General features: G+C 38.8%; 2 protein-coding genes across 2 annotated transcripts; both read right to left on the bottom strand.

The window, feature by feature from the left end:
• Positions 1-4,263: 4,263 nt before the first annotated feature.
• On the bottom strand, positions 4,264-4,470 carry LOC126073651 (small proline-rich protein 2E-like). Its single transcript, XM_049880535.1, has one exon. It carries the CDS (start codon positions 4,468-4,470, stop codon positions 4,264-4,266), a length of 207 nt encoding a protein of 68 aa, XP_049736492.1.
• A 14,543-nt stretch (positions 4,471-19,013) lies between these two features.
• On the bottom strand, positions 19,014-19,247 carry LOC126073642 (small proline-rich protein 2G-like). The gene has a single exon (XM_049880526.1). It carries the CDS (start codon positions 19,245-19,247, stop codon positions 19,014-19,016), a length of 234 nt encoding a protein of 77 aa, XP_049736483.1.
• Between the last annotated feature and the right edge of the window lie 531 nt (positions 19,248-19,778).

Consider the following 19,778-nt stretch of genomic DNA (forward strand, 5'->3'; position numbering starts at 1 on the left):
CTTTTTCCTCTCCTCACCATATCACCATATGTAAGCTCCAAGAGGACAGAGCCCAGACCTTGTCTTTTTCTTACCAATACATCTGCAGGATGCACAATAGAGTCTGTCAAATAGTTGTCAGTTGACCTGTGCCTAGTCTTGCACCATTTTCACCATCATTGGTATGTTTGAATCCACTGTGGTAGCAATTGTGTCAATCCATCTCATTGAGAGTTTCCCTCGTTTTTGTTGGCCCTCTACTTGGTGCAAAGCCTGATGTCCTTTTCTAGTGACTGGTCTTTCTGATGACATGTCCAAAGTAAGTAAGTCAAAGTCTGTCCATTCTCACTTCTAAGTAACATTCTCGTTGTATTTCTTCTAAGACTGATTTGTTCATTTTGGCGCTCCACAGTATATTCAATATTCTTTGCCAACAGCACAATTCAAATGCATCAATTCTTTGCCTGCCCTCCTTTTTCATTGTCCAACTCTTGTATGCATATGAGGTGATTGAAAAGACATGGCTCACATCAGATGCACCTTAGTCATCAAAGTGCTTTCTTTAAAACTTTACAGAGGTCTTTTGCAGCAGATTATCCCAATGCAATATTTTTTTTTTTTGGACTGCTGGCTGAAAACCCCAGGGCAAATAGTGTTATTGTTGTTGTTAGGTGCCCTCAAGTCAGTTCTGACAAATAGCGGTCCCATGCACAACAGAATGAAACACTGCCAGGTCCTGCACCATCCCTGCAGTCATTGTAATGTTTGAGCCCATTGCTGCAGCCGCTGTCAATCCACCTCTTTGAGGGTCTTCCTCTTTTCTGCTGACCCTGTACTTTACCAAGCATGATGTCCTTCTCCAGGGACTAAACCCTCCTGACAACACGTCCAAAGTATGTAAGACGCACTCTCGCCATATTTGCTTCTAAGGGTCATTCCAGTTGTACTCCTTCCAAACAGATTTGTTCGTTCTTTTGGCAGTCCACGATATATTCAATGTTTTTCACCAACACAATTCAAAGGCATCATTTCTTCTTTGGTCTTCCTTATTCATTGTCCAGCTTTAAGGTGCATATGAGGAATTGAAAATATCATGGCTTCTGTCAGGTACACCTTAGTCTTCAAAGTGACATCTCAGCTTTTCAACACTTTAAAGAATTCATTTGCAGAAGATTTGCCCAATGCAATGCATCTTTTGGTTTCTTGACTGCTGCTTCCATGGGTGTTGATTTTGGAAACAAGTAAAATGAAATCCTTAACAACTTCCATCTTTTCTCCATTTATCACAATGTTGCTTGTTGGTCCAGTTTTAAGAATTTTTCTTTTCTTTATGTTGAGGTGTAATTCCTACTGAAAGCTGTGGTCTTTGATCTTCATCATTAAGTGCTTCAAGTCCTCTTCACTTTCAGCAAGCACGGTTGTATCATATGCAGAAAGCAAGTTATTAATGTACCTTCTACCAATCCTGACACCCCATTCTTCATACAGTCTAGCTTCTCAGATTAGTTGCTCAGCATACAGATTGAATAGGTATGGTCAAAGGATACAATCCTGATGCACACCCCTCTTGACTTTAAATCACACAGTATCCCTTTGTTCTGTTTGAACAACTGCCTCTTGATCTATGTACAGATTCCTCATGAGCACAATGAAGCGTTCTGGAATTCCCATTCTTTGCAATGTTTCCCATAATTTGTTATGATCCACACAATCAAATGCCTTCGCATAGTCAATAGAAAACAAGTAAACAACTTTCTGGTATTCTCTGCTTTCAGCATCTGACATTCAGCAACGATATCAGTGCAGCTTGGATTTCTTCCTTTAGTATTCTCGGTTCCTGATCATATGCTGCCTCCGCAAATGGTTGAACACTGACCAATTCCTTTTGGCATAATGACTCTGTGTATTCCTTACATCTTCGTTTGATGCTTCTTGCATCGTTTAGCATTTTCTTCCACAGAATCCTTAACTACTGCAACTCGAGGCTTGAATTTTTTCTTTCTTTCTTTCAGCTTGAGAAATGCCGTGTGTATTCTTCCCTTTTGGTTTTCTCTCTCCAGCTCTTGGCACATGTCATTAGAGTACTTCATTTTGACTTCTCCAGCCACCCTTTGAAACCTTCTGTTCAGTTCTTTGCTTCATCAATTCTTCCTTTTTACTTTAGCAACTCGATGTTCAAGAGCAAGTTTCAGAGTCTCTTTGGACATCCATTTTGGTCTTTTCTTTCTTTCCTGTCTTTTTAATGACCTTTTGCTTTGTTCATGTATGATATCCTTGATGTAATTCCACAACTGGTCTGGTCTTCCACTATTAGTGTTCAGTGTGTCAAATCTATTCTTGAGACAGTCTCTAATTTCAGGTGGAATATAATTAAGGTCATAATTTGGCTCTCATGGACTTGTTCTAATTTCTTCAGTTTCAACTTGAACTTTCTTCAGTTTCAACTTGAACTTTCTTCAGTTTCAACTTGAACTTTCTTCAGTTTCAACTTGAACTTGCATATGAGCAATTGATGGTCTGTTCTACAGTCAGCCCCTGGTCTAGTTGTAAAATAAGCACTTATAAAGAAGACTGCCTAGCAGCACTAACTTTTCAAATTTCAGGAAATATTATACACCCCATTACTTTCCAAATCTGGGGTCAGAACACTCAAAAAATTAATTTTGAAGGTGAACAAAAAATGACAGAACCCTGAGTTTGTGTCTGCTGATGGAGTAAGAAGAGCAGGTGGTACCCATGAAGATGAGGCAGACACAGGCCTTCTGGGGCCTTGGTATTTCCCATTCTTCTGGAGTATCCATGTTTTAAGAAATACTGTGATTTCATGTAGGATGCCCCACTAATTCCAAAAAGCTTTTTGCCTATAATGTCACTTAAAATGTAAAGTGAACTAGAAAAGAAAGAGAGTAACAGGGTATTAAGTTTAAAAATCTTATTTCCTAGAGTAGTCATGTCTAAGCTTCTTTCTTGCTGGAGAAAATGCAGTAATGATGATGATCTGCTGCTTCTAATGAACTACCATTTATTGCATGCTCTTTCTGGGTCAAGGCAGCTGGGTGGCACAAATGGTTTGACTTCAACTACTATACTAAGAAGTAAGGATGGTGAGACTTCACCTCACTTACTTTGGACATGTTACCAGGAGGGACCAGACCCTGGAAAAGGACATCACACTTGGCAAAGTAGAGGGTCGGAAAAACAGGAAGACCCTCAATGAGATGGATTGACAGAGTGGCTGTGATAATGGGATCAAATATTGCAATGATTGTGATAATGGCGCAGGACCAGGCAGTGATTCATTCTGTTTGTACATAGGGTCACTACGAGTCACAACCAACTCAGTGGCACCTAACAACAACAGCAATTCACCTAAACGTTGTCAATTTGAACCTACCCAGTGCTACCGTGGAATAAAGTTCTGGTAATATGCTTCCATAAAGATTATAGCCAAGATAACCCCTATGGGGCAATTCTACTCTGTAGCACATGCCCTTGCCATGAGTTGGAATCATCTCAACGGCAACAAGCTTTGTTTTTTTTTTGTTTGTTTAATTCTGGGTCAGATTTTCTGCCAACGAAGTTACAGGAATTATTCAATTTTATGCCTAAGACAGATTTGTGATCTAAATATTATTTTTCCCACTTTGCAGTAGAGAAAACTAAATCTTAAGGAGTTAAATAATTTGTCCCCCTAATCAAAGAGTAATTAAAGCAAATAATATGGGTTCAAAATAATACAGAAATAATCTTTGGTGTGAAACAAAATTCAGGTAGCAGTGATTGTGAGAGTCTGGATATTGGGATCAAAGAAGAATAAAAATAAACCAAAATTATGATATAATGTTGCTGACAAAAGCAGGTTTGAAAAAGAGATAAGATATTTATCCCAACTTAAAACATGTACTTTATTCAGGAAGGGAAAGGAAAATTACAATTGCCCAAGTGGTGGAAATCTCTGCCCAGGTTACAGACACAGAAAACGTCAAGAGAATCATCTGACGAGACCAGTGGAATGTGCCCTTGTTCTTCCTTTGAAGCTCTGGGATCCTGGCACAGCTGAGAACTCCCCTTTCTCAGTTACCTCCTAGACAGCAGCAATATGACAGTGTAGGGGGAAAAAAAAAAAAAAACCTTCACTTGCTAGGAATCATCACAGGCAGATCATGGACTAATGGATAGAAATTTGTGTCCATGGTTAGCTTTGACGAAATGAAGGTTGACTTGTGGAAGAAGTCTGAGCCAATTGTCCTTATCCTTTCATGTTCCTGATGAATCCTGAAGCTGTTATTTGCTCTTAGGCGGACACTTCTGCTGGCAGGGTTGGTATATCTGTGTAGGAGGGCATTTCTGCTGACATGGCTGAGGTGGGCACTTTGGGGGTGGACACGGCTCTGGGCACTTTGGAGGTGGACATGGCTCAGGGCACTTAGGTAGGTACACCACAGGAGGTGGTTGGCAGGGCTGCTTGCACTGCTGCTGCTGGTAAGACATCTTTCTGGAGCCTCTGAAAATCTGAAAGAAATTAGATGACAGTGTTCACAAGAAGGAACTTCTACAGACAGAGAAGCCAGAGCTTATTTGATTCCATTGGATATCACCTCTCCAGTCTCTGAGATATATTATCATCTCTTAACTCCCTTTGTATAACTTTCTGGCTTCTACTCTCTAGCCATCTGCTTCACTAGCTCTGGAAAATTCTCTAAAGCAGCAAGTAATGACATTTACATGAAAATAACATCTTCAAGAAAGGGAGTCACAAGTTCTGAAAACCTGAGCACCCTTGTAAGTAATCCCTGTCATTATTTCTTACAAAGCACCAATACTTGGATAGATAGCAAGCAGCCATTTTGGGAGAATTCTATGACTTTTGAAATCACAGCAGAATGGACTTCATAAAGAAATGGAAAGGAAAAATAAATTCCCTTTTTTCTTCTTCAAACCAAAGCTTTCCTATTAACTTCTTTTTCAATGTAGACATCAAACTATCTACCAGAACCAAGTTAAAGCAATACATCATTGTATCATTATGCCCCAATTCATGGTTATCATCAATTAAGGGCATCTAACTAATGATCCTACCTTTGGACACATCAGATTTTCTGTCTTCGGATTGAATTCAGATATTTGAGAGCAACAAATAAACAGAAGAACTCAAGGAATCAGACTCACCAGGTTCCCCAAAGTAGACCAGGAATCAAGTATCAGGAGGATGCTAACCTCCCAGCAGAGGACCTCTTTATAAAAGGGATTGCTGCCCCACCCAGAGGGAAGTAGAGCTACCTAAAACTAGGCTGGTTCAAGAATTTCCTAACCAAATAAAATCCATCCCTAACTGGCTGGACAGGGACTCTAATAACAGGAAGCATCCTGCTTCCGGATCTCCTCACTGGGATAAATGTCCATGACTCAGAGGCCCTGTCTTAGGGACAGTATCAGTGACTTACAGCAGTGGGAGAATTTAGGGAGTTCTTTAACTGGTGTCCAAAGGCTCTTTTTCTTGGCTGAAGACAAAGACCCTTTCCTAGCTTTCACTTTCCCAGCATCATAAAACTGCCTTCCCTGTTCCACTTTAGCTGGTTGCCAATTTTTTATACATCCTGGAGCGAAAAAAACCTGACTACCTGGGAGCCTGAATACCTTGTGACACCTTTCTCATTACTCCAGTATCAGTTGCCATCAAGTCAATTCCAACTCAGGCCAACCCCATTGTTTCAGAGTAGAACTGTGCCCTATAGGGTTTTCAATGGCTGTGATCTTTCAGAAGTAGATAGCCAGGCCCGTCTTCCAAAATACTTTTGAGTGGACTTGAACTGCCAACTTTTCATTTAGTAGCTGAGCACTTCATTGTTTGTGCCACCAAGGGACACCTCTCATTACTGCAAACCCTCATTATAATGCATTTCCTCTTGATTCTATGGCTTGCTAATCTAAAATTCCTTTCCTCCCTCAAAAATGCACTGCTGTAAGGCTCCATATCATCTCACTATCCCTCCCACTGGTATGCTTCTAAACATTCAGCAAAATGATGATCATTAGGGTCCTCTTTTCACCTGCATTGGGTCTTCAAGTAGAAGACATAAGGCTGGTTCCTAAGGTCTTGGAAACCCTGGAGTGCAGAGGTTAAAAGCTACAGCTACTAACCAAAAGTTTGGTGGATTGAATCTCCCAGGCACTCCTTTAAAATGCTATGGGGCAGCTCTACTCTTTCCTATAGGGTTGCTATGAGTCAGAAGTGCCTCGACAGCAATTTTTTTTTTTTTCTTTTTAAAGGCCTTTGTAAAACCTGTACCACCTTGGGCCACAAGGGCTCCATTAGCACCGCACCATCACTTCTTGCAATTGAGATACTCAAGCAGCTCAGTTCCTGGAATTACAACACAAAGTAACTTTCTGACCCTAACTCCCTCCTCACACACTATACTAATTGCTCCTACATAACTTTATCCAACAAGAACAGAGAAGGTTGTCCACATTTTCTGTCAGCTACACTTGAGAATCAATGGAAAATCCAACATAATGATCAATGCCATTCAAACAATTAATTTTATATGTATTTTATATTAATTAGTTAATTAAACAGTTTGATTCAGAAACTGTTGGTAGGTTCAAGATGAAGTTTAAATCCATTTATTAAAAATTTAGTCATTAAAATTAATTACCATTCATTTATACCTCCTTTTAAACATTAATAATTGTCATTATAAATTTTACTTAATTTTAGTATTTGTCCATAGAGAACACAGTGGAATACATGTCAAGTAAACCAGTTTACCCTTCTAATTTCCTCTTACAATTTGCCAGTGTTCTAGAAAGTAAGAGAGATCTAAATGGTACCTTAAGTCTGGTCCCAATTCTATTTTTGACAAGCTGTGTGACCATGAGCAGTTCACCTCGCCTCTCTGCGTTTGGATCTTTGTCTACAAACAGAGGAGAATAATACTCACTTCTTGGATTGGAGGTGGGAGATAGTTGCACTGGACCTTCTATTAGCTCTGTTCAAGCTTGAATTTCTCCTCTTTCTTTCTTTCGCCTCTTCCTTTCTTCCCATAGAATCCCAGATTAGACCCATATTCTCCATCTCTTTGAAGCTGCCTTTTCTACAGAAACACCTTTCCTAGAGGTACTTCTCTTCTGGGAAAAACTGCTGGGTGGGATCCAGACTCCTCAGTACTTATCCTCCTTGCTGTTCTCAAGAATATGTATTTGAACCCTTTTATTCTATAAACAAAAACTCTCTTAATCAACGCTTGAAGGAAACAGAAGTGAACAAAAATTACAAGCATCCATTCAAAAACTAATTACTGAACCACACCTGTGTGAGTTCTTCTGATGTTCCCTACAATAGAGAACAAGACGCTGTCCTATGCTGTTCACAGTTAATGGGGAACAGAGAGAGATATACAGGCCATTAGGGTGCGCTGTTCTCGTGGCTCCGCAACATTGGCAGCTGATCTCCAGGAAGCTGTGCCCTCTGCTTTTATCCTTTCATCTGGTCCAGTTGGAACCTTCCTCCATCCTGGCCCTTCCTTCTGTATCCAGGGCAGAACATGAGATACCAGCTAATGCTTTTCCAGGTGTAGACACTCCGTTTCCACAAATGAAAGGCGACATCACAAAGATGTATTAAAGTACTTAATGAAAAGCCTTTAGGAAATGTTTCATCTACCAATAAAGAAAATGTGCTAAAAGCACACACCTCTTTCTAACCGAGTCTCCCAAGTAAGGTAGGAGGACCACTTGTGTCACAGGAGATGATCTAGGCGCTGAACAGAATAATGTAAATATTAAAAAAAAAGTGTATACTCCCCAAAAAAACCAAACCCGTTGCCGTCGAGTCGATTCCTACTCATAGCGACCCTATGGGACAGAGTAGAACTGCCCCATAAGGTTTCCGAGGAGCGCCTGGTGGATTCGAACCACTGACATTCTGGTTAGCAGCAGTAGCATTTAACCACCATGCTACCAGGGTTTCTGTTAAGTGTGTACTTATGTTAATTCTGTGCTACAAAATTTTATATTTTGAATATTTCATCTTGCCTACCACCAATCAAATTTTTTTCTTTTTTTAAGTTTGTACACAGTGAATTTAAATAAAAATGTTGACTAATTTCTATTTCACATGTTGTATGTAGTTACCGTAAATATAGGAGCTATCTATGGGAAAAACTAAAGTTTGGGAAACATTGCCCCAATATGTCCTCCAACTCTGGAAAAATGGTTTCATGTTTGCCTTTTCAGAGCCTTACCTCATAAATTCTTGTGCAATTCCTCCCTTCAGTCCCAAACCGGAGCTATCCTCAGCCACTGAAACCTTACTTTTTGTGCCATGGCTGGTGAATAAAGTTACAAAGTTGGATTTATGTTACTGTAGAATATGGGGACACTTGGTTGATGGATGTCAGGATGTCCTTATCTCACTGTCCCAGTACTTCTCCACACCGCAGGTAACCAAAAAAAAAAACCAAACCCACTGCCATGTTGTCTATTCCAATTCATAGTGACCCGCTCAGACAGAGTAGAATTGCCCCATAGGGTTTCCAAGGCTGTAAATCTTTACGGAAGCAGACTGCCACATCTTTCCCCCAAGGAGCGACTGGTGGGTTTGAACCACCAACCTTCTGGTTAGTAGCTGGGCACTAAGGTATATACTGGTATAAGCTTGAAATTCCTTTTTCAGGAAATAATTTTTTTCAAGAACAAAATGCCAGGTTCAAATTGCACAAAACCAATAAAAATATAAGATACCATCTTATATTATAGCCTCACACCATCCCGTGAGAGTACATTTGGGGAGAGGATCAGAGCACTAAAGGTCTGTAACCTGGTGGAGGGGGAGAAGTGAATTTGGGCTGATTTTATATGTTGGCTCTCCAACATTCTCTTTCCAAATAGGCTTTAGGTCTTTAAAACACTTTTGTTTTTTGTTTGCATGTTAATTGTCTGTCTTCTTAAACCCTCCAGACCCCTCAACCTTCCACGTTATCCTCCCAGACTCAATATATAGATTTTATCTGTCTAATTTGGCACATGTTGGTAACTCAAGACATATATTGTCAATGGATTTAGAAATTAGTCTTTTCATTTATTTTTAACTCTTCCTGCAATCATTGTGACTGACAGAATGTTATGCATTAAACATTTAAAGTGATTTTGGTAGAGCTTCCTTACCTGGGCCCAATGATCAGGAAGCTTTACAAGAATGTGGTTTTATAACTGGAGAAGGAAAAAAGAGGAGGAGGAGGAAGAAGAAAAGGAAGAGGAGATGCTCAGAATCTCTGAAGTAGTCACCAGCTATGCTCTACCGAGTACGAGAGCCCTGAATCAACCCAGCATCAAGTCCCTGAGTTAAGCAGGACTGTCCCTGGGTTCCCAGGACTGTCATTCCTCCTATCAGGAAGGAAGAGCTTTTGGCCAAAATCACCATTGACCATGACCTAACCACGACTATCAGGGCTAGAGTCATCACTTTGGTACCTGAGGCCAGGTATCTGTAAACAGGGTCATCACCAAATTGTTCATATAGACTATTACACATGCTAGGTACTTTGGAAGACAAAGAAGGGGACTTTACTCAACAGGTCACTTACTATTCCCCATAGCCTCACATCACATCCAAAACATAAGCCCTTAGAGAAATGTCTGCTTTCTACCTCACAAATTGAGAACCAGCTGCCCAAACGGGATTGCAGTATCAGATAGACCAGTTTTGGTTGCCCATTGGAGACTCCTCTGTCTGAGTACACCCCTCCCAATGAAGTTCATGGCAGTGCAGACACTAAAGTCACTGCAGGCCTGGTGCCCCCAATATCTCAAGGAAGAGTCACTATAGGTTGGAGAGGTAAGATTGAATTTTCCGAGTTCCTCAGAAATCAGCTACATGAGCAGCTGTCACAACACGAAGAGCAGTGCCTGGTGATCAATTTTTCACAACGTTTGAACATCTAAGACTTGAAACATGAGACAGCACAATGTAACACTTTACACACACACACACACAAACACACACATACATATATCCTATCTATGATCTCTTTATCTATGTATCTATCTATCTACCTACCTACCTATCATCTATCTATCTATCTATTGGCTATCTATCTATCATCTATCTATCTATCTATCCATCCATCCATCCATCCATCCATCCATCCATCCATCCATCCATCCATCTATCATCTATCTATCTATCTATCTATCTATCTATCTATCTATCTATCTATCTATCTATCTATCTATCTATCATCTATCTATCTATCTATCTATCTATCTATCTATCTATCTATCTATCTATCTATCTATCATCTATCTATCTATCTATCTATCTATCTATCTATCATCTATCTATCTATCTATCTATCTATCTATCTATCTATCTATCTATCTATCTATCTATCTATCTATCTATCTATCTATCTATCTATCTATCTATCTATCTATCTACCTATCTATCTACCTACCTACCTACCTACCTACCTACCTACCTACCTACCTACCTACCTACCTACCTACCTACCTACCTACCTACCTACCTACCTACCTACCTACCTATCTATCTATCAATCTATCTATCTATCTATCTATCTATCTATCTATCTATCTATCTATCTATCTATCTATCTATCTATCTATCTATCTATCTATCTATCTATCTATCTATCTATCTATCTATCATCTATCATCTATCTATCTGTCAATCTATCTATCTACCTATCATCTGTCTATCTTTAATCTACCTATCTATCATCTGTCTACCTGTCTGTCTGTCTGTCTATCTATCATCTATCTCTATCTTTCTATTAATCCACATATCTATAGACTTATCTATCTAACCATTTACATATCTGTCTACAGACCTACCTATCTATCTACATATCTAAAGAGCTTGATTTTATGATCTTTAAGAGTCAGGTAGCCCTTGGTTCAATTCTACTACTTCCACTCTCTACTTTTCTAAGAATTTTGCTGTTAATCATTATTCATGAAATTGAGATAAGAACACAATTTTTTAAAAATTGCTCAGTTTTACCACGTGATCTCCAACATTGTCTCTACCACCAAAGCCATATTTTCCAACTACTGATCATTATTCTTTGTTTTCAACTTTTGTATTCCCATCACCGGTAATTATCAATGCATTCTGATTGCATGTTTGATCAGTTTCAGACTGCAGGAGCTGATAAAAATCTTCAATTTCTTCATCTTAGGCCTTAGTGGTTGGTGCACAAACCTGAATAATAGTTGTATTAACTGATCTTCCTTGCAGGTGTATGGATATTATCCTATCACTGACAACGTCATACTTCAGGATAGATCTTGAAATGTTCTTTTTGATGTTGAGTGCAACATCATTCCTCTTCAAGCTGTCATTCCCGGTATAGTAGACTACATGATTATCCAGCTCAAAATGGCCAATACCAGTCCATTTCAGCTCACTAATGCCTAGGATATTGATGCTTATGCATTCCATTTCATTTTTGACCATTTCCAATTTTCCTAGGTTCATACTTCATACATTCCAGGTTCCAGTTATTAATGGATGTTTGCACCTGTTTCTTCCCATTTTCAGTCATGCTATATCAGCAAATGAAGGTCCCAAAGCTTTGCTCCAGCGACATCATTAAGGCTGACTCTACTTTGAGAAGGCAGCTCTTCCTCAGTCATCTTTTGAGTGCCTTCCAACCTGGGGGGCTTACCTTCCAGCACTATATCAGAGAATGTTCTGCTGCTATACATAAGGTTTTCACTGGCTAATTCTTTTCAGAAGTAAAATGCTGTGCCTTCTTCACAGTCTGTCTTAGTCTGGAAGCTCAGCTGAAACTTGTCCTCCATGGGTGACCCTGCAGGTATCTGAATACTGGTGGCATAGCTCCCAGCATCACAGCAACAGGCAAGCCCCCACAGTATGACAAACTGACATAGAATCATAGGAAATATATATAAATATGTGGGTAAATCTAAATAATGATGACTTGTGGGTTTTTATATGCATGTAGAACTGAAATATCTGACAATAAGAATGCAAACGGCAAGAAGGGGTAAATGAAATGAAAGAGTACCAGTGACCTTGCATTGTCTGGGGATTTTTTTTTTTTTTAACTGTTAGTTTATTTTAGACACTAATAAGTCAAGGATTCATGCTGCAATCACTGAAAAAAAGTATATAAAACCTTAATAATCTAATAAAGAAGAAAATAAAGTAAATGTACTTTATTAAACCAAAAGAAGGAAAAGTTAGAGAAAAAAAGTATAAATATAGAATCAAAAAAACTCGCCATCAATTTCAACTCATAGCGACCCTATAGAACAGGGTAGAACTGCCCCCCTAGGGTTTCCAAAGAGTGCCTGGTGGATTTGAACTGCCAACCTTCGGTTAGCAGCCATAGTACTTAACCACTGTACCACCAGAGTACAACTAGAGAGCATTAGTGTCGTGAATTGAATTATGTCCTCCCAAAATATGTGTCAACTTGGTTAGGCCATGATTCCCAGTGTTGCATTGTTGTTCTCCATTTTGTGATTGTAATTTTATGTTAAAGAGTCTTAGGATGGGATTGTAACACCCTTACTAAAGTCACATCTTTGATCCAACCTAAAGGGAGTTTCCTGGAGTGTGGCCTGCATAGCCTTTTCCCTCTTAAGAGATACGAAGGATAGGGGAGCAAGCAGGGAGTAGGAAGCTCATACCACCAAGAACGCAGTGCCAGGAGTAGAGCGTGTCCTTTGAAACCAGCTTCCTGTTATGAAAAACTCCCAGTCCAGGGGAAAGATTAATGAGAAGGCTTACTGAGAGAGAAAGCTTTCCCCCGGAGCTGACACCCTGAATTTGGACTTCTAGCCTGAGAGAAATTTCTCTTTGTTAATTCTGTTCACTTGTGGTATTTCTGTTATATAAAAAAAAAATTTATAGCAGCCCTAAATGACTAAGTCAATTGGTATAGTGATAAATTGAAATTGAATCAAACTAGCAATTTCATCAAATATAAATAAATTAATATTCCAATGAAAATACAAAGATTAGAGTTTCATTATCCAGTAATGAAAGAAAAGCTTATATTTTAATAATCCTCCTGCTAGTGACATTAAAATTACGGATAAAATGTTTAAACACAAACGCACACACAACTAATTGAAGGCGCTGGAGAGTGACCAAAGGCAGATAGAAATTGAATGTGAAATAACTCTGGAAATAAATGAGTCACATTGGGTTATATTCACAAATACCTGTTTTTTCTCCTGAACAAACTCGCCAGTCTGCATGGCGCAATGAGATAGACATCAAGCAAAAATCAGAGCACCACTCCTCGTCAATATTTACTAGAAGTCCAAGCCAGTGCAATATGGCAACGAAAAGAAATAAAGTACATAGAAATCAGAAAGTAAAACAATTTTTATTCTCAGGCAACATGATTACATACAGAGAAAATCCCTTAAATTCTACAAAAAACTCTTAGGCCTAATAAGTAAATTTAGTAAGTTCATAGTCTGCTGTCAGTATTCAAAAATCAGTTGTATTTTTTTATTTAAGCAGCAACACATAGACAAAACTTAAATTAATGTCATGTAGAAGAATATAGAATTAACCTAAAAGGCTTAAAAAATAAATGCAACAAAATGTGGACAAGATATTTACACAGAAAATTACAAAACACTTAGGAGATAAATTCAAGAAGACCTGAATAAGTGAAGATACATAACATCTTCATGTATCAGAAAACAGTATTTTTAAAATGTGCATTCTCTCCCAAATTGAACAATATTTACAACACAATCCTAATCCAAATACCAACAATCTTTTTCATAGCATTTGTAAAGTTAATTTTAAAATTGATATGGAAATGAAAGGACCAAAACATTTTGGAAAAAAAAGAAATTTGGAGGAATTTTGCTACATATTTTCAAGATTTACTGCAAAGCCAGGGTAATAGAGACTATGTAATATTGACATCAAGACAGACAAATAGACCAATTGAATGGATACGGAGTCCAGAAATTAACTGACACATCACAATCAATTGATTTTTGTAAAAGACATCAATTTTATTTAATGGGAAAAGAATAGTCTTTTAATTAAAGGTGTAGAAAATAACTGGATATTCATGAACATGCACCCCAACCTCACTTCATACTCCAACATCAATTCTTGAGGAATTACAGACCCAAAACTAAATATACAATTCTAAAGTTTTTGGAATAAAAAAGACATAGGGAAATACTTTTTAACCATCGGGTAAACAAAGATTTCTTTGACAGGAAACAAAGGTTACTAACTATGAATGAAAAAAAAAAAAAAAGACGAATTTCACATTTTCAAAATTGAAAGTCATTGTTCATCAAAAGACATTGTTAAAAAATAAAGTCGATCCACAATTTGGTAGAAAATATTATATAGTTCAAACAGTATGTACCCATAATATTTAGAGCTCTCACAAATCAATCATGAAAAGCTATCTAATGGGCAAAATATTTCAATAGCCGACATGCAAAAGTAGATAAGTAAGTGAAAAAGTGGTTATCATTACTAGTCATCAGGGAAATACCATTAAAAACCACAATGAGATACTACTTGATAGCCACTAGAAAGCCTAAAACTTAACACACTGAGAACACTAAATGTTGGTAAAGATATAAAATAGCTGGAATTCATATATTACTGGTACAGACCAGTTGTCATTTGAGTTGGTCCTGCCTCTTGGCTGCCACAGGTGTGTCAGAGCAGCACTGTGCTCCGCAGAGTTTTCAGTGGCTGATTTTTTGGAAGTAGATGATCATGTCTTTTGTCCCAGGTGCCTCTAGGTGGACTCAAAACACCAAACTTTTAATTAGCAGACATGTTACCATTTCAGCCACCCAGGGATGCATATCACGGGTAGGAATGGCCAATAGTACGGCCACCCTGGAAACAGGTTTGGAATTATCTTTTAAGTTTATACAAAGAGGAAGATCCTCTTAATTGTAAATATATGTAGGTATCTATGGTATGATTTATTGAGAAGATGTATTTCTTTTAAAAATAATGGTGTAAGTGCATGCACATGTGTACCCGTGTCTGTATGTATATGTGTGTTCTCAGTTAATTATTCCCATGTGAACATGTAGGACCATAAGAAAGGATATGTATGTTTAAAGAACATCCCTCCTTTCAGCAGCTTACTTGAATTGTAAAATTTTGTTATTGTCGTTAGGTACCATCAAGTCGATTCTGACTCACAGTGATCCTACGTACAACAGAGTGAATCACTGCCAGGTCTTCGGCCATGCCCACAATCGTTGTTATGTTTGAGCCCATTGTTGCAGCCACTGTGTCAATCCATCTCTTTGAGGGTCTTCCTCTTTTTGGTTAACCCTGTACTTTACCGAACATGATGTCCTTCTCCAGGGACCGATCTCTCCTGACAACATGTCCAAAGTATATAAGACCTAGTTTCACCATCTTTGCCTCTAAGAAGCATTATCGTTGTACTTCTTCCAAAACAGATTCGTTCATTCTTTTGGAAGTCCATGGTACAGATGATATTCGTCACCAAGACCACAATTCAAAGCCATCAATTCTTCCGTCTCCGTTATTTGTTGTCCAGCTTTTACATGCATATGATTCTATTGAAAATAGCATGGCTTGGGTCAGGAGCACATTAGTCTTCAAGGTGAGATCTTAGCTTTTCAACACTTTAAAGAGGCCTTTTGCACAACATTTGCCCAATGCAATGCGTCTTTTGATTTCTTGACTGCTGTTTCCATGAGTGTTGATTTTGGATCCAAGCAAAATGAAATCCTTGACAACTTCAATCTTTCTCCATTTATCATGATGTTGCTTAATGGTCCAGTTGTGAGAATTTTACTTTCGTTTTGTTGAGGCGTAGTCCATACTGAAGGCTGTGGTCTTTGATCTTCATCATTATGTGCTTCAAGTCCTCTTCAATTTCATCAAGCAAGGCTGTGTCATCTGCATAATGCAGGTTGTTAATGAGTCTTCCCCCAATCCTGATCCCCCATTCTTCTTCATATAGGGCAGCTTCTCAGATTATTTGCTCAGCATACAGATTGAATAGGTGTGGTGAAAGGATACAACCCTGACTCACACCCTTCCTGACTTAAAAACACTCAGGATCCCCTTGCTCTGTCTGAACAACTGCCTCTTCATCTATGTACAGGTTCCTCATGAGCACACTTAAGTGTTCTGGAATTCCCATTCTTCCCACTGTTATCCATAATTTGTTATGATCCGCACAGTCAAATGCCTTTGCATAGTCAATAAAACACAGGTAAACATCTTTCTGGTATTCTCTGCTTTCAACCAATATCCATCTTACATTAAGCAATGATATCCCTGGTTCCGCATCCTCTTCTGAATCTGGCCTGAATTTCTTGCAGTTCCCTGTTGATATACTCCTGCAGCTGCTTTTGAATGATCTTCAGCAAAATTTTACTTGTTTGTGATATAAATGATATTGTTCGATAACTTCTACATTCAGTTAGGTCACCTTTCTTGGGAGTAGGAATAAATATGAATCTCTTCAAGTTGGTTGGCCAGGTAGCTGTCTTCCAAATTTCTTGGCATAGACAAGTGAGCACTTCCAGCACTACATCCATTTGTTGAAACATCTCATTTCATATTCCATCAATTCCTGGAGCTTGTTTTTCTCCAATGCCTTCAGACCAGCTTCTACTTCTTCCTTCAGTACCATCGCTTCCTGATCATATGCTGCCTCCTCAAATGGTTGAACATCCACCAATTCTTTTTGGTATAATGACTCCGTGTATTCCTTACATCTTGTTTTGATGCTTCTTGCATCATTTAATATTTTCCCGATAGAATCCTTCACTATTGCAACTCGAGGCTTGAATTTTTTCTTCAGTTCTTTCACCTTGACAAATGCCGAGTGTGTTCTTCCCTTTGGTTTTCTATCCCCAAGTCTTTGTGCATGTCATTATAGGACTTCATTTTGATTTCTCTAGCCGCCCTTTGAAATCTGTTCAGTTCTTTCACTTCATCAATTCTTCCTTTTGCTTTAGCAACTTGATGTTCAAGAGCAAGTTTCAGAGTCTCTTCTGACATCCATTTTGGTCTTTTCTCTCTTTCCTGTCTTTTTATTGACCTCTTGCTTTCTTTATGTAAGATATGCTTGATGTCATTCCACAACTCATCTGGTCTTTGGTTATTAGTGGTCAATGTGTCAAACCTATTCTTGAAATGGTCTCCAAATTCAGTTTAGAGCAACTTGAACTTGAACTTACATAGGTATGAGTTACCGATGGCCTGTTCCACAGTCGGCACCCTGGCCTTGTAACATAAGCACTTATAAATCAAGCTACACAGCAGCACTAACTTTTCAAAGCTAAATAAATATTATAAACTCCATTACTTTCTTAATGTGGGTTAGAACACTCAAAAAATTAATTTCAGAGTTGAACAAAAATGACAGGACCTTCAATTTTTGTCTGCTGATGGAGTAAGAAGAGCAGATGATACCCATGAAGATGAGGCAGACACAGGCCTTTTGGAGCCTTGGTATTTCCCTTTCTTCTGGACTATCCATGCTTAAGAAATATTCTGATTTCATGCAGAAACTCCCACTAATTCCAAAAAGCTGTTTATCTACCATGTTACTTAAAAAAGTGAAGTGAATTAGAAAAGAAAGGTCATAGCATATGAAAGGATAATAAAGTTTAAAAATGTTGTTTCCTAGAGTAGTCATGTCCAAGCTTCTTTCTTTCTCGAGCAAATGCAGTGATGACTATGATCTGCTGCTGCTAATGAACTACCATTTATTGCATGCTAATTCTGGGTCAAGGCCTCCGAGTGGCATAAATGGTTTGACTTCAACTACTATACTGAGAAGTAAGGATGGTGAGACTTCACCTCACATACTTTGGCATGTTATCCGGAGGGACCAGTCCCTGGCAAAGGACATCATGCTTGGCAAATTAGAGGATCAGCAAAAAAGGGGAAGACTCTCAATGAGATGGATTGACATAGTGGCTGTGATAATGGCATCAAATATTGCAACGATTGTGAAAGTGGTACAGGACCAGGCAGCGTGTCATTCTGTTTGTACATAGGGTCACTACAAGTCAGAACCAACTCAATGGCACCTAACAACAACAACAATTCACATAAATGTTGTTAGTTTGAATCCACTCAGCGGTACCATGGAAGAAAGTTCTGGTAATATGCTTCCATAAAGTTTACAGCCGAGAAAACCGTATGTAGCAATTCTACTGTGTAACATATGGCGTTGCCATGAGTTGGAATCAACTCAACCGCAAGAGGTTTTTTGGTTGTTTCTTCGTTTGTTTAATTCTGGGTCGGGTTTTCTGCCAACAAAGTTACAGGCATTATTCAATTTTATATCTAAGACAGATTCGTGATCTAAATATTATTTTCCCCACTTTGCAGTAGAGAAAGTAAAATCCTGAAGGGTTAAATAATTTGTCCCCCAAATCAAAGAGTATTTAAAAAAAAATAACAAGGGTTCAAAATAATATCAAAGTAATCTTTGATGTGATCCAAAATTCAGGTAACAGTGATTGTGAGAGTCTGGTTATTGGGATCAAAGAAGAATAGAAAGGAACTAAAATTATGGCATAATATTGCTAAGAAAAGTAGGATTGAAAAAGAAATAAAATATTTATCCCATCTCAAAACATGTACTTTATTCAGGAAGTGAAAAGAAAATTACAATTGACCAAGTGATAGAAATCCCTGCCCAGTTTACAGACACAGAAGACATCAAGTGAATTATCCGATGGGACCGGGGGAGTGTGCCACTGTTCTTCCTTTGAAGTGCTGGGATCCTGGCAGAGCTGAGGACTGCCCTTTCTCAGTTACCTCCTGGAGAGTAGCAGTAAAACAGTGCAGAAAAAAAAAAAAAAAAAACAACTTCAGTTGCTGGGAATCATCACAGGAAGATCATGGACTAATGGATAGAGAAGCTGTGTCCATGACTGGATTCAAAGAGAAGATGAAGGTGGAGATGTGGAAGGAGTCTGAGCCAATTGTCCTTATCCTTTCATGATCCTGATGAATCCTGAAGCTGTTACTTGCTCTTAGGAGGACACTTCTGCTGGCAGGGTTGGTATATCTGTGTAGGAGGGCATTTCTGCTGACATGGCTGAGGTGGGCACTTTGGGGGTGGGCATGGCTCAGGGCACTTTGGGGGTGGGCATGGCTCAGGGCACTTTGGAGGTGGACATGGCTCAGGGCACTTAGGTGGGCACACCACAGGAGGTGGCTGGCAGGGCTGCTTGCACTGCTGCTGCTGGTAAGACATCTTTCTGGAGTCTCTGGAAATCTGAAAGAAAGTAGATGACAGTTGTTCACAAGAAAGAACTTCTACAGACAGAGAAGCCAGAGCTTATTTGATTCCACTGGATATCACCTCTCCAGTCTCTGAGATATGTTTTTATCTCTTAACTCTGTTTTTTATAACTTTCTGCCTTCTCCTCTCTAGCCTGTTACTTCACTAGCTCTGGGAAAATTCTCTCTCTTCTAAAGCAGCAACTAATGACGTTTACATGAAAATAACATCTTCAAGAAAGCCAGTCTCAAGTTCTGAAATCCTGAGCAACCTCATAAGGAATTCCTATCATTATTTCTTACAAGGCATCAACACATGGGGAAAGAGAAAGCAGCTGTTCAGGGAGAATTCAATGACTTTAGAAATCACAGCAGAATGGACTCAAAAAGAAATGGAAAGGAAAAAAATATTACCTTGTACTCTTCTTCAAACAAAAGCTTTTCTATTAACTGCTTTTTCAGTCTACCAGAACCAAGTCAAAGCAGTATATCCTTGTATCATTAT

This window comes from Elephas maximus, chromosome 3 (genome assembly GCF_024166365.1).
Source record: "Elephas maximus indicus isolate mEleMax1 chromosome 3, mEleMax1 primary haplotype, whole genome shotgun sequence".
NCBI lineage: Eukaryota > Metazoa > Chordata > Mammalia > Proboscidea > Elephantidae > Elephas > Elephas maximus.

What these genes read in the sequence shown, in the direction of transcription:
- LOC126073651 (XM_049880535.1), bottom strand. Translation starts at nt 4,470, where the DNA reads ATGTCTTACCAGCAGCAGCAGTGCAAGCAGCCCTGCCAACCACCTCCT.
- LOC126073642 (XM_049880526.1), bottom strand. Translation starts at nt 19,247, where the DNA reads ATGTCTTACCAGCAGCAGCAGTGCAAGCAGCCCTGCCAGCCACCTCCT.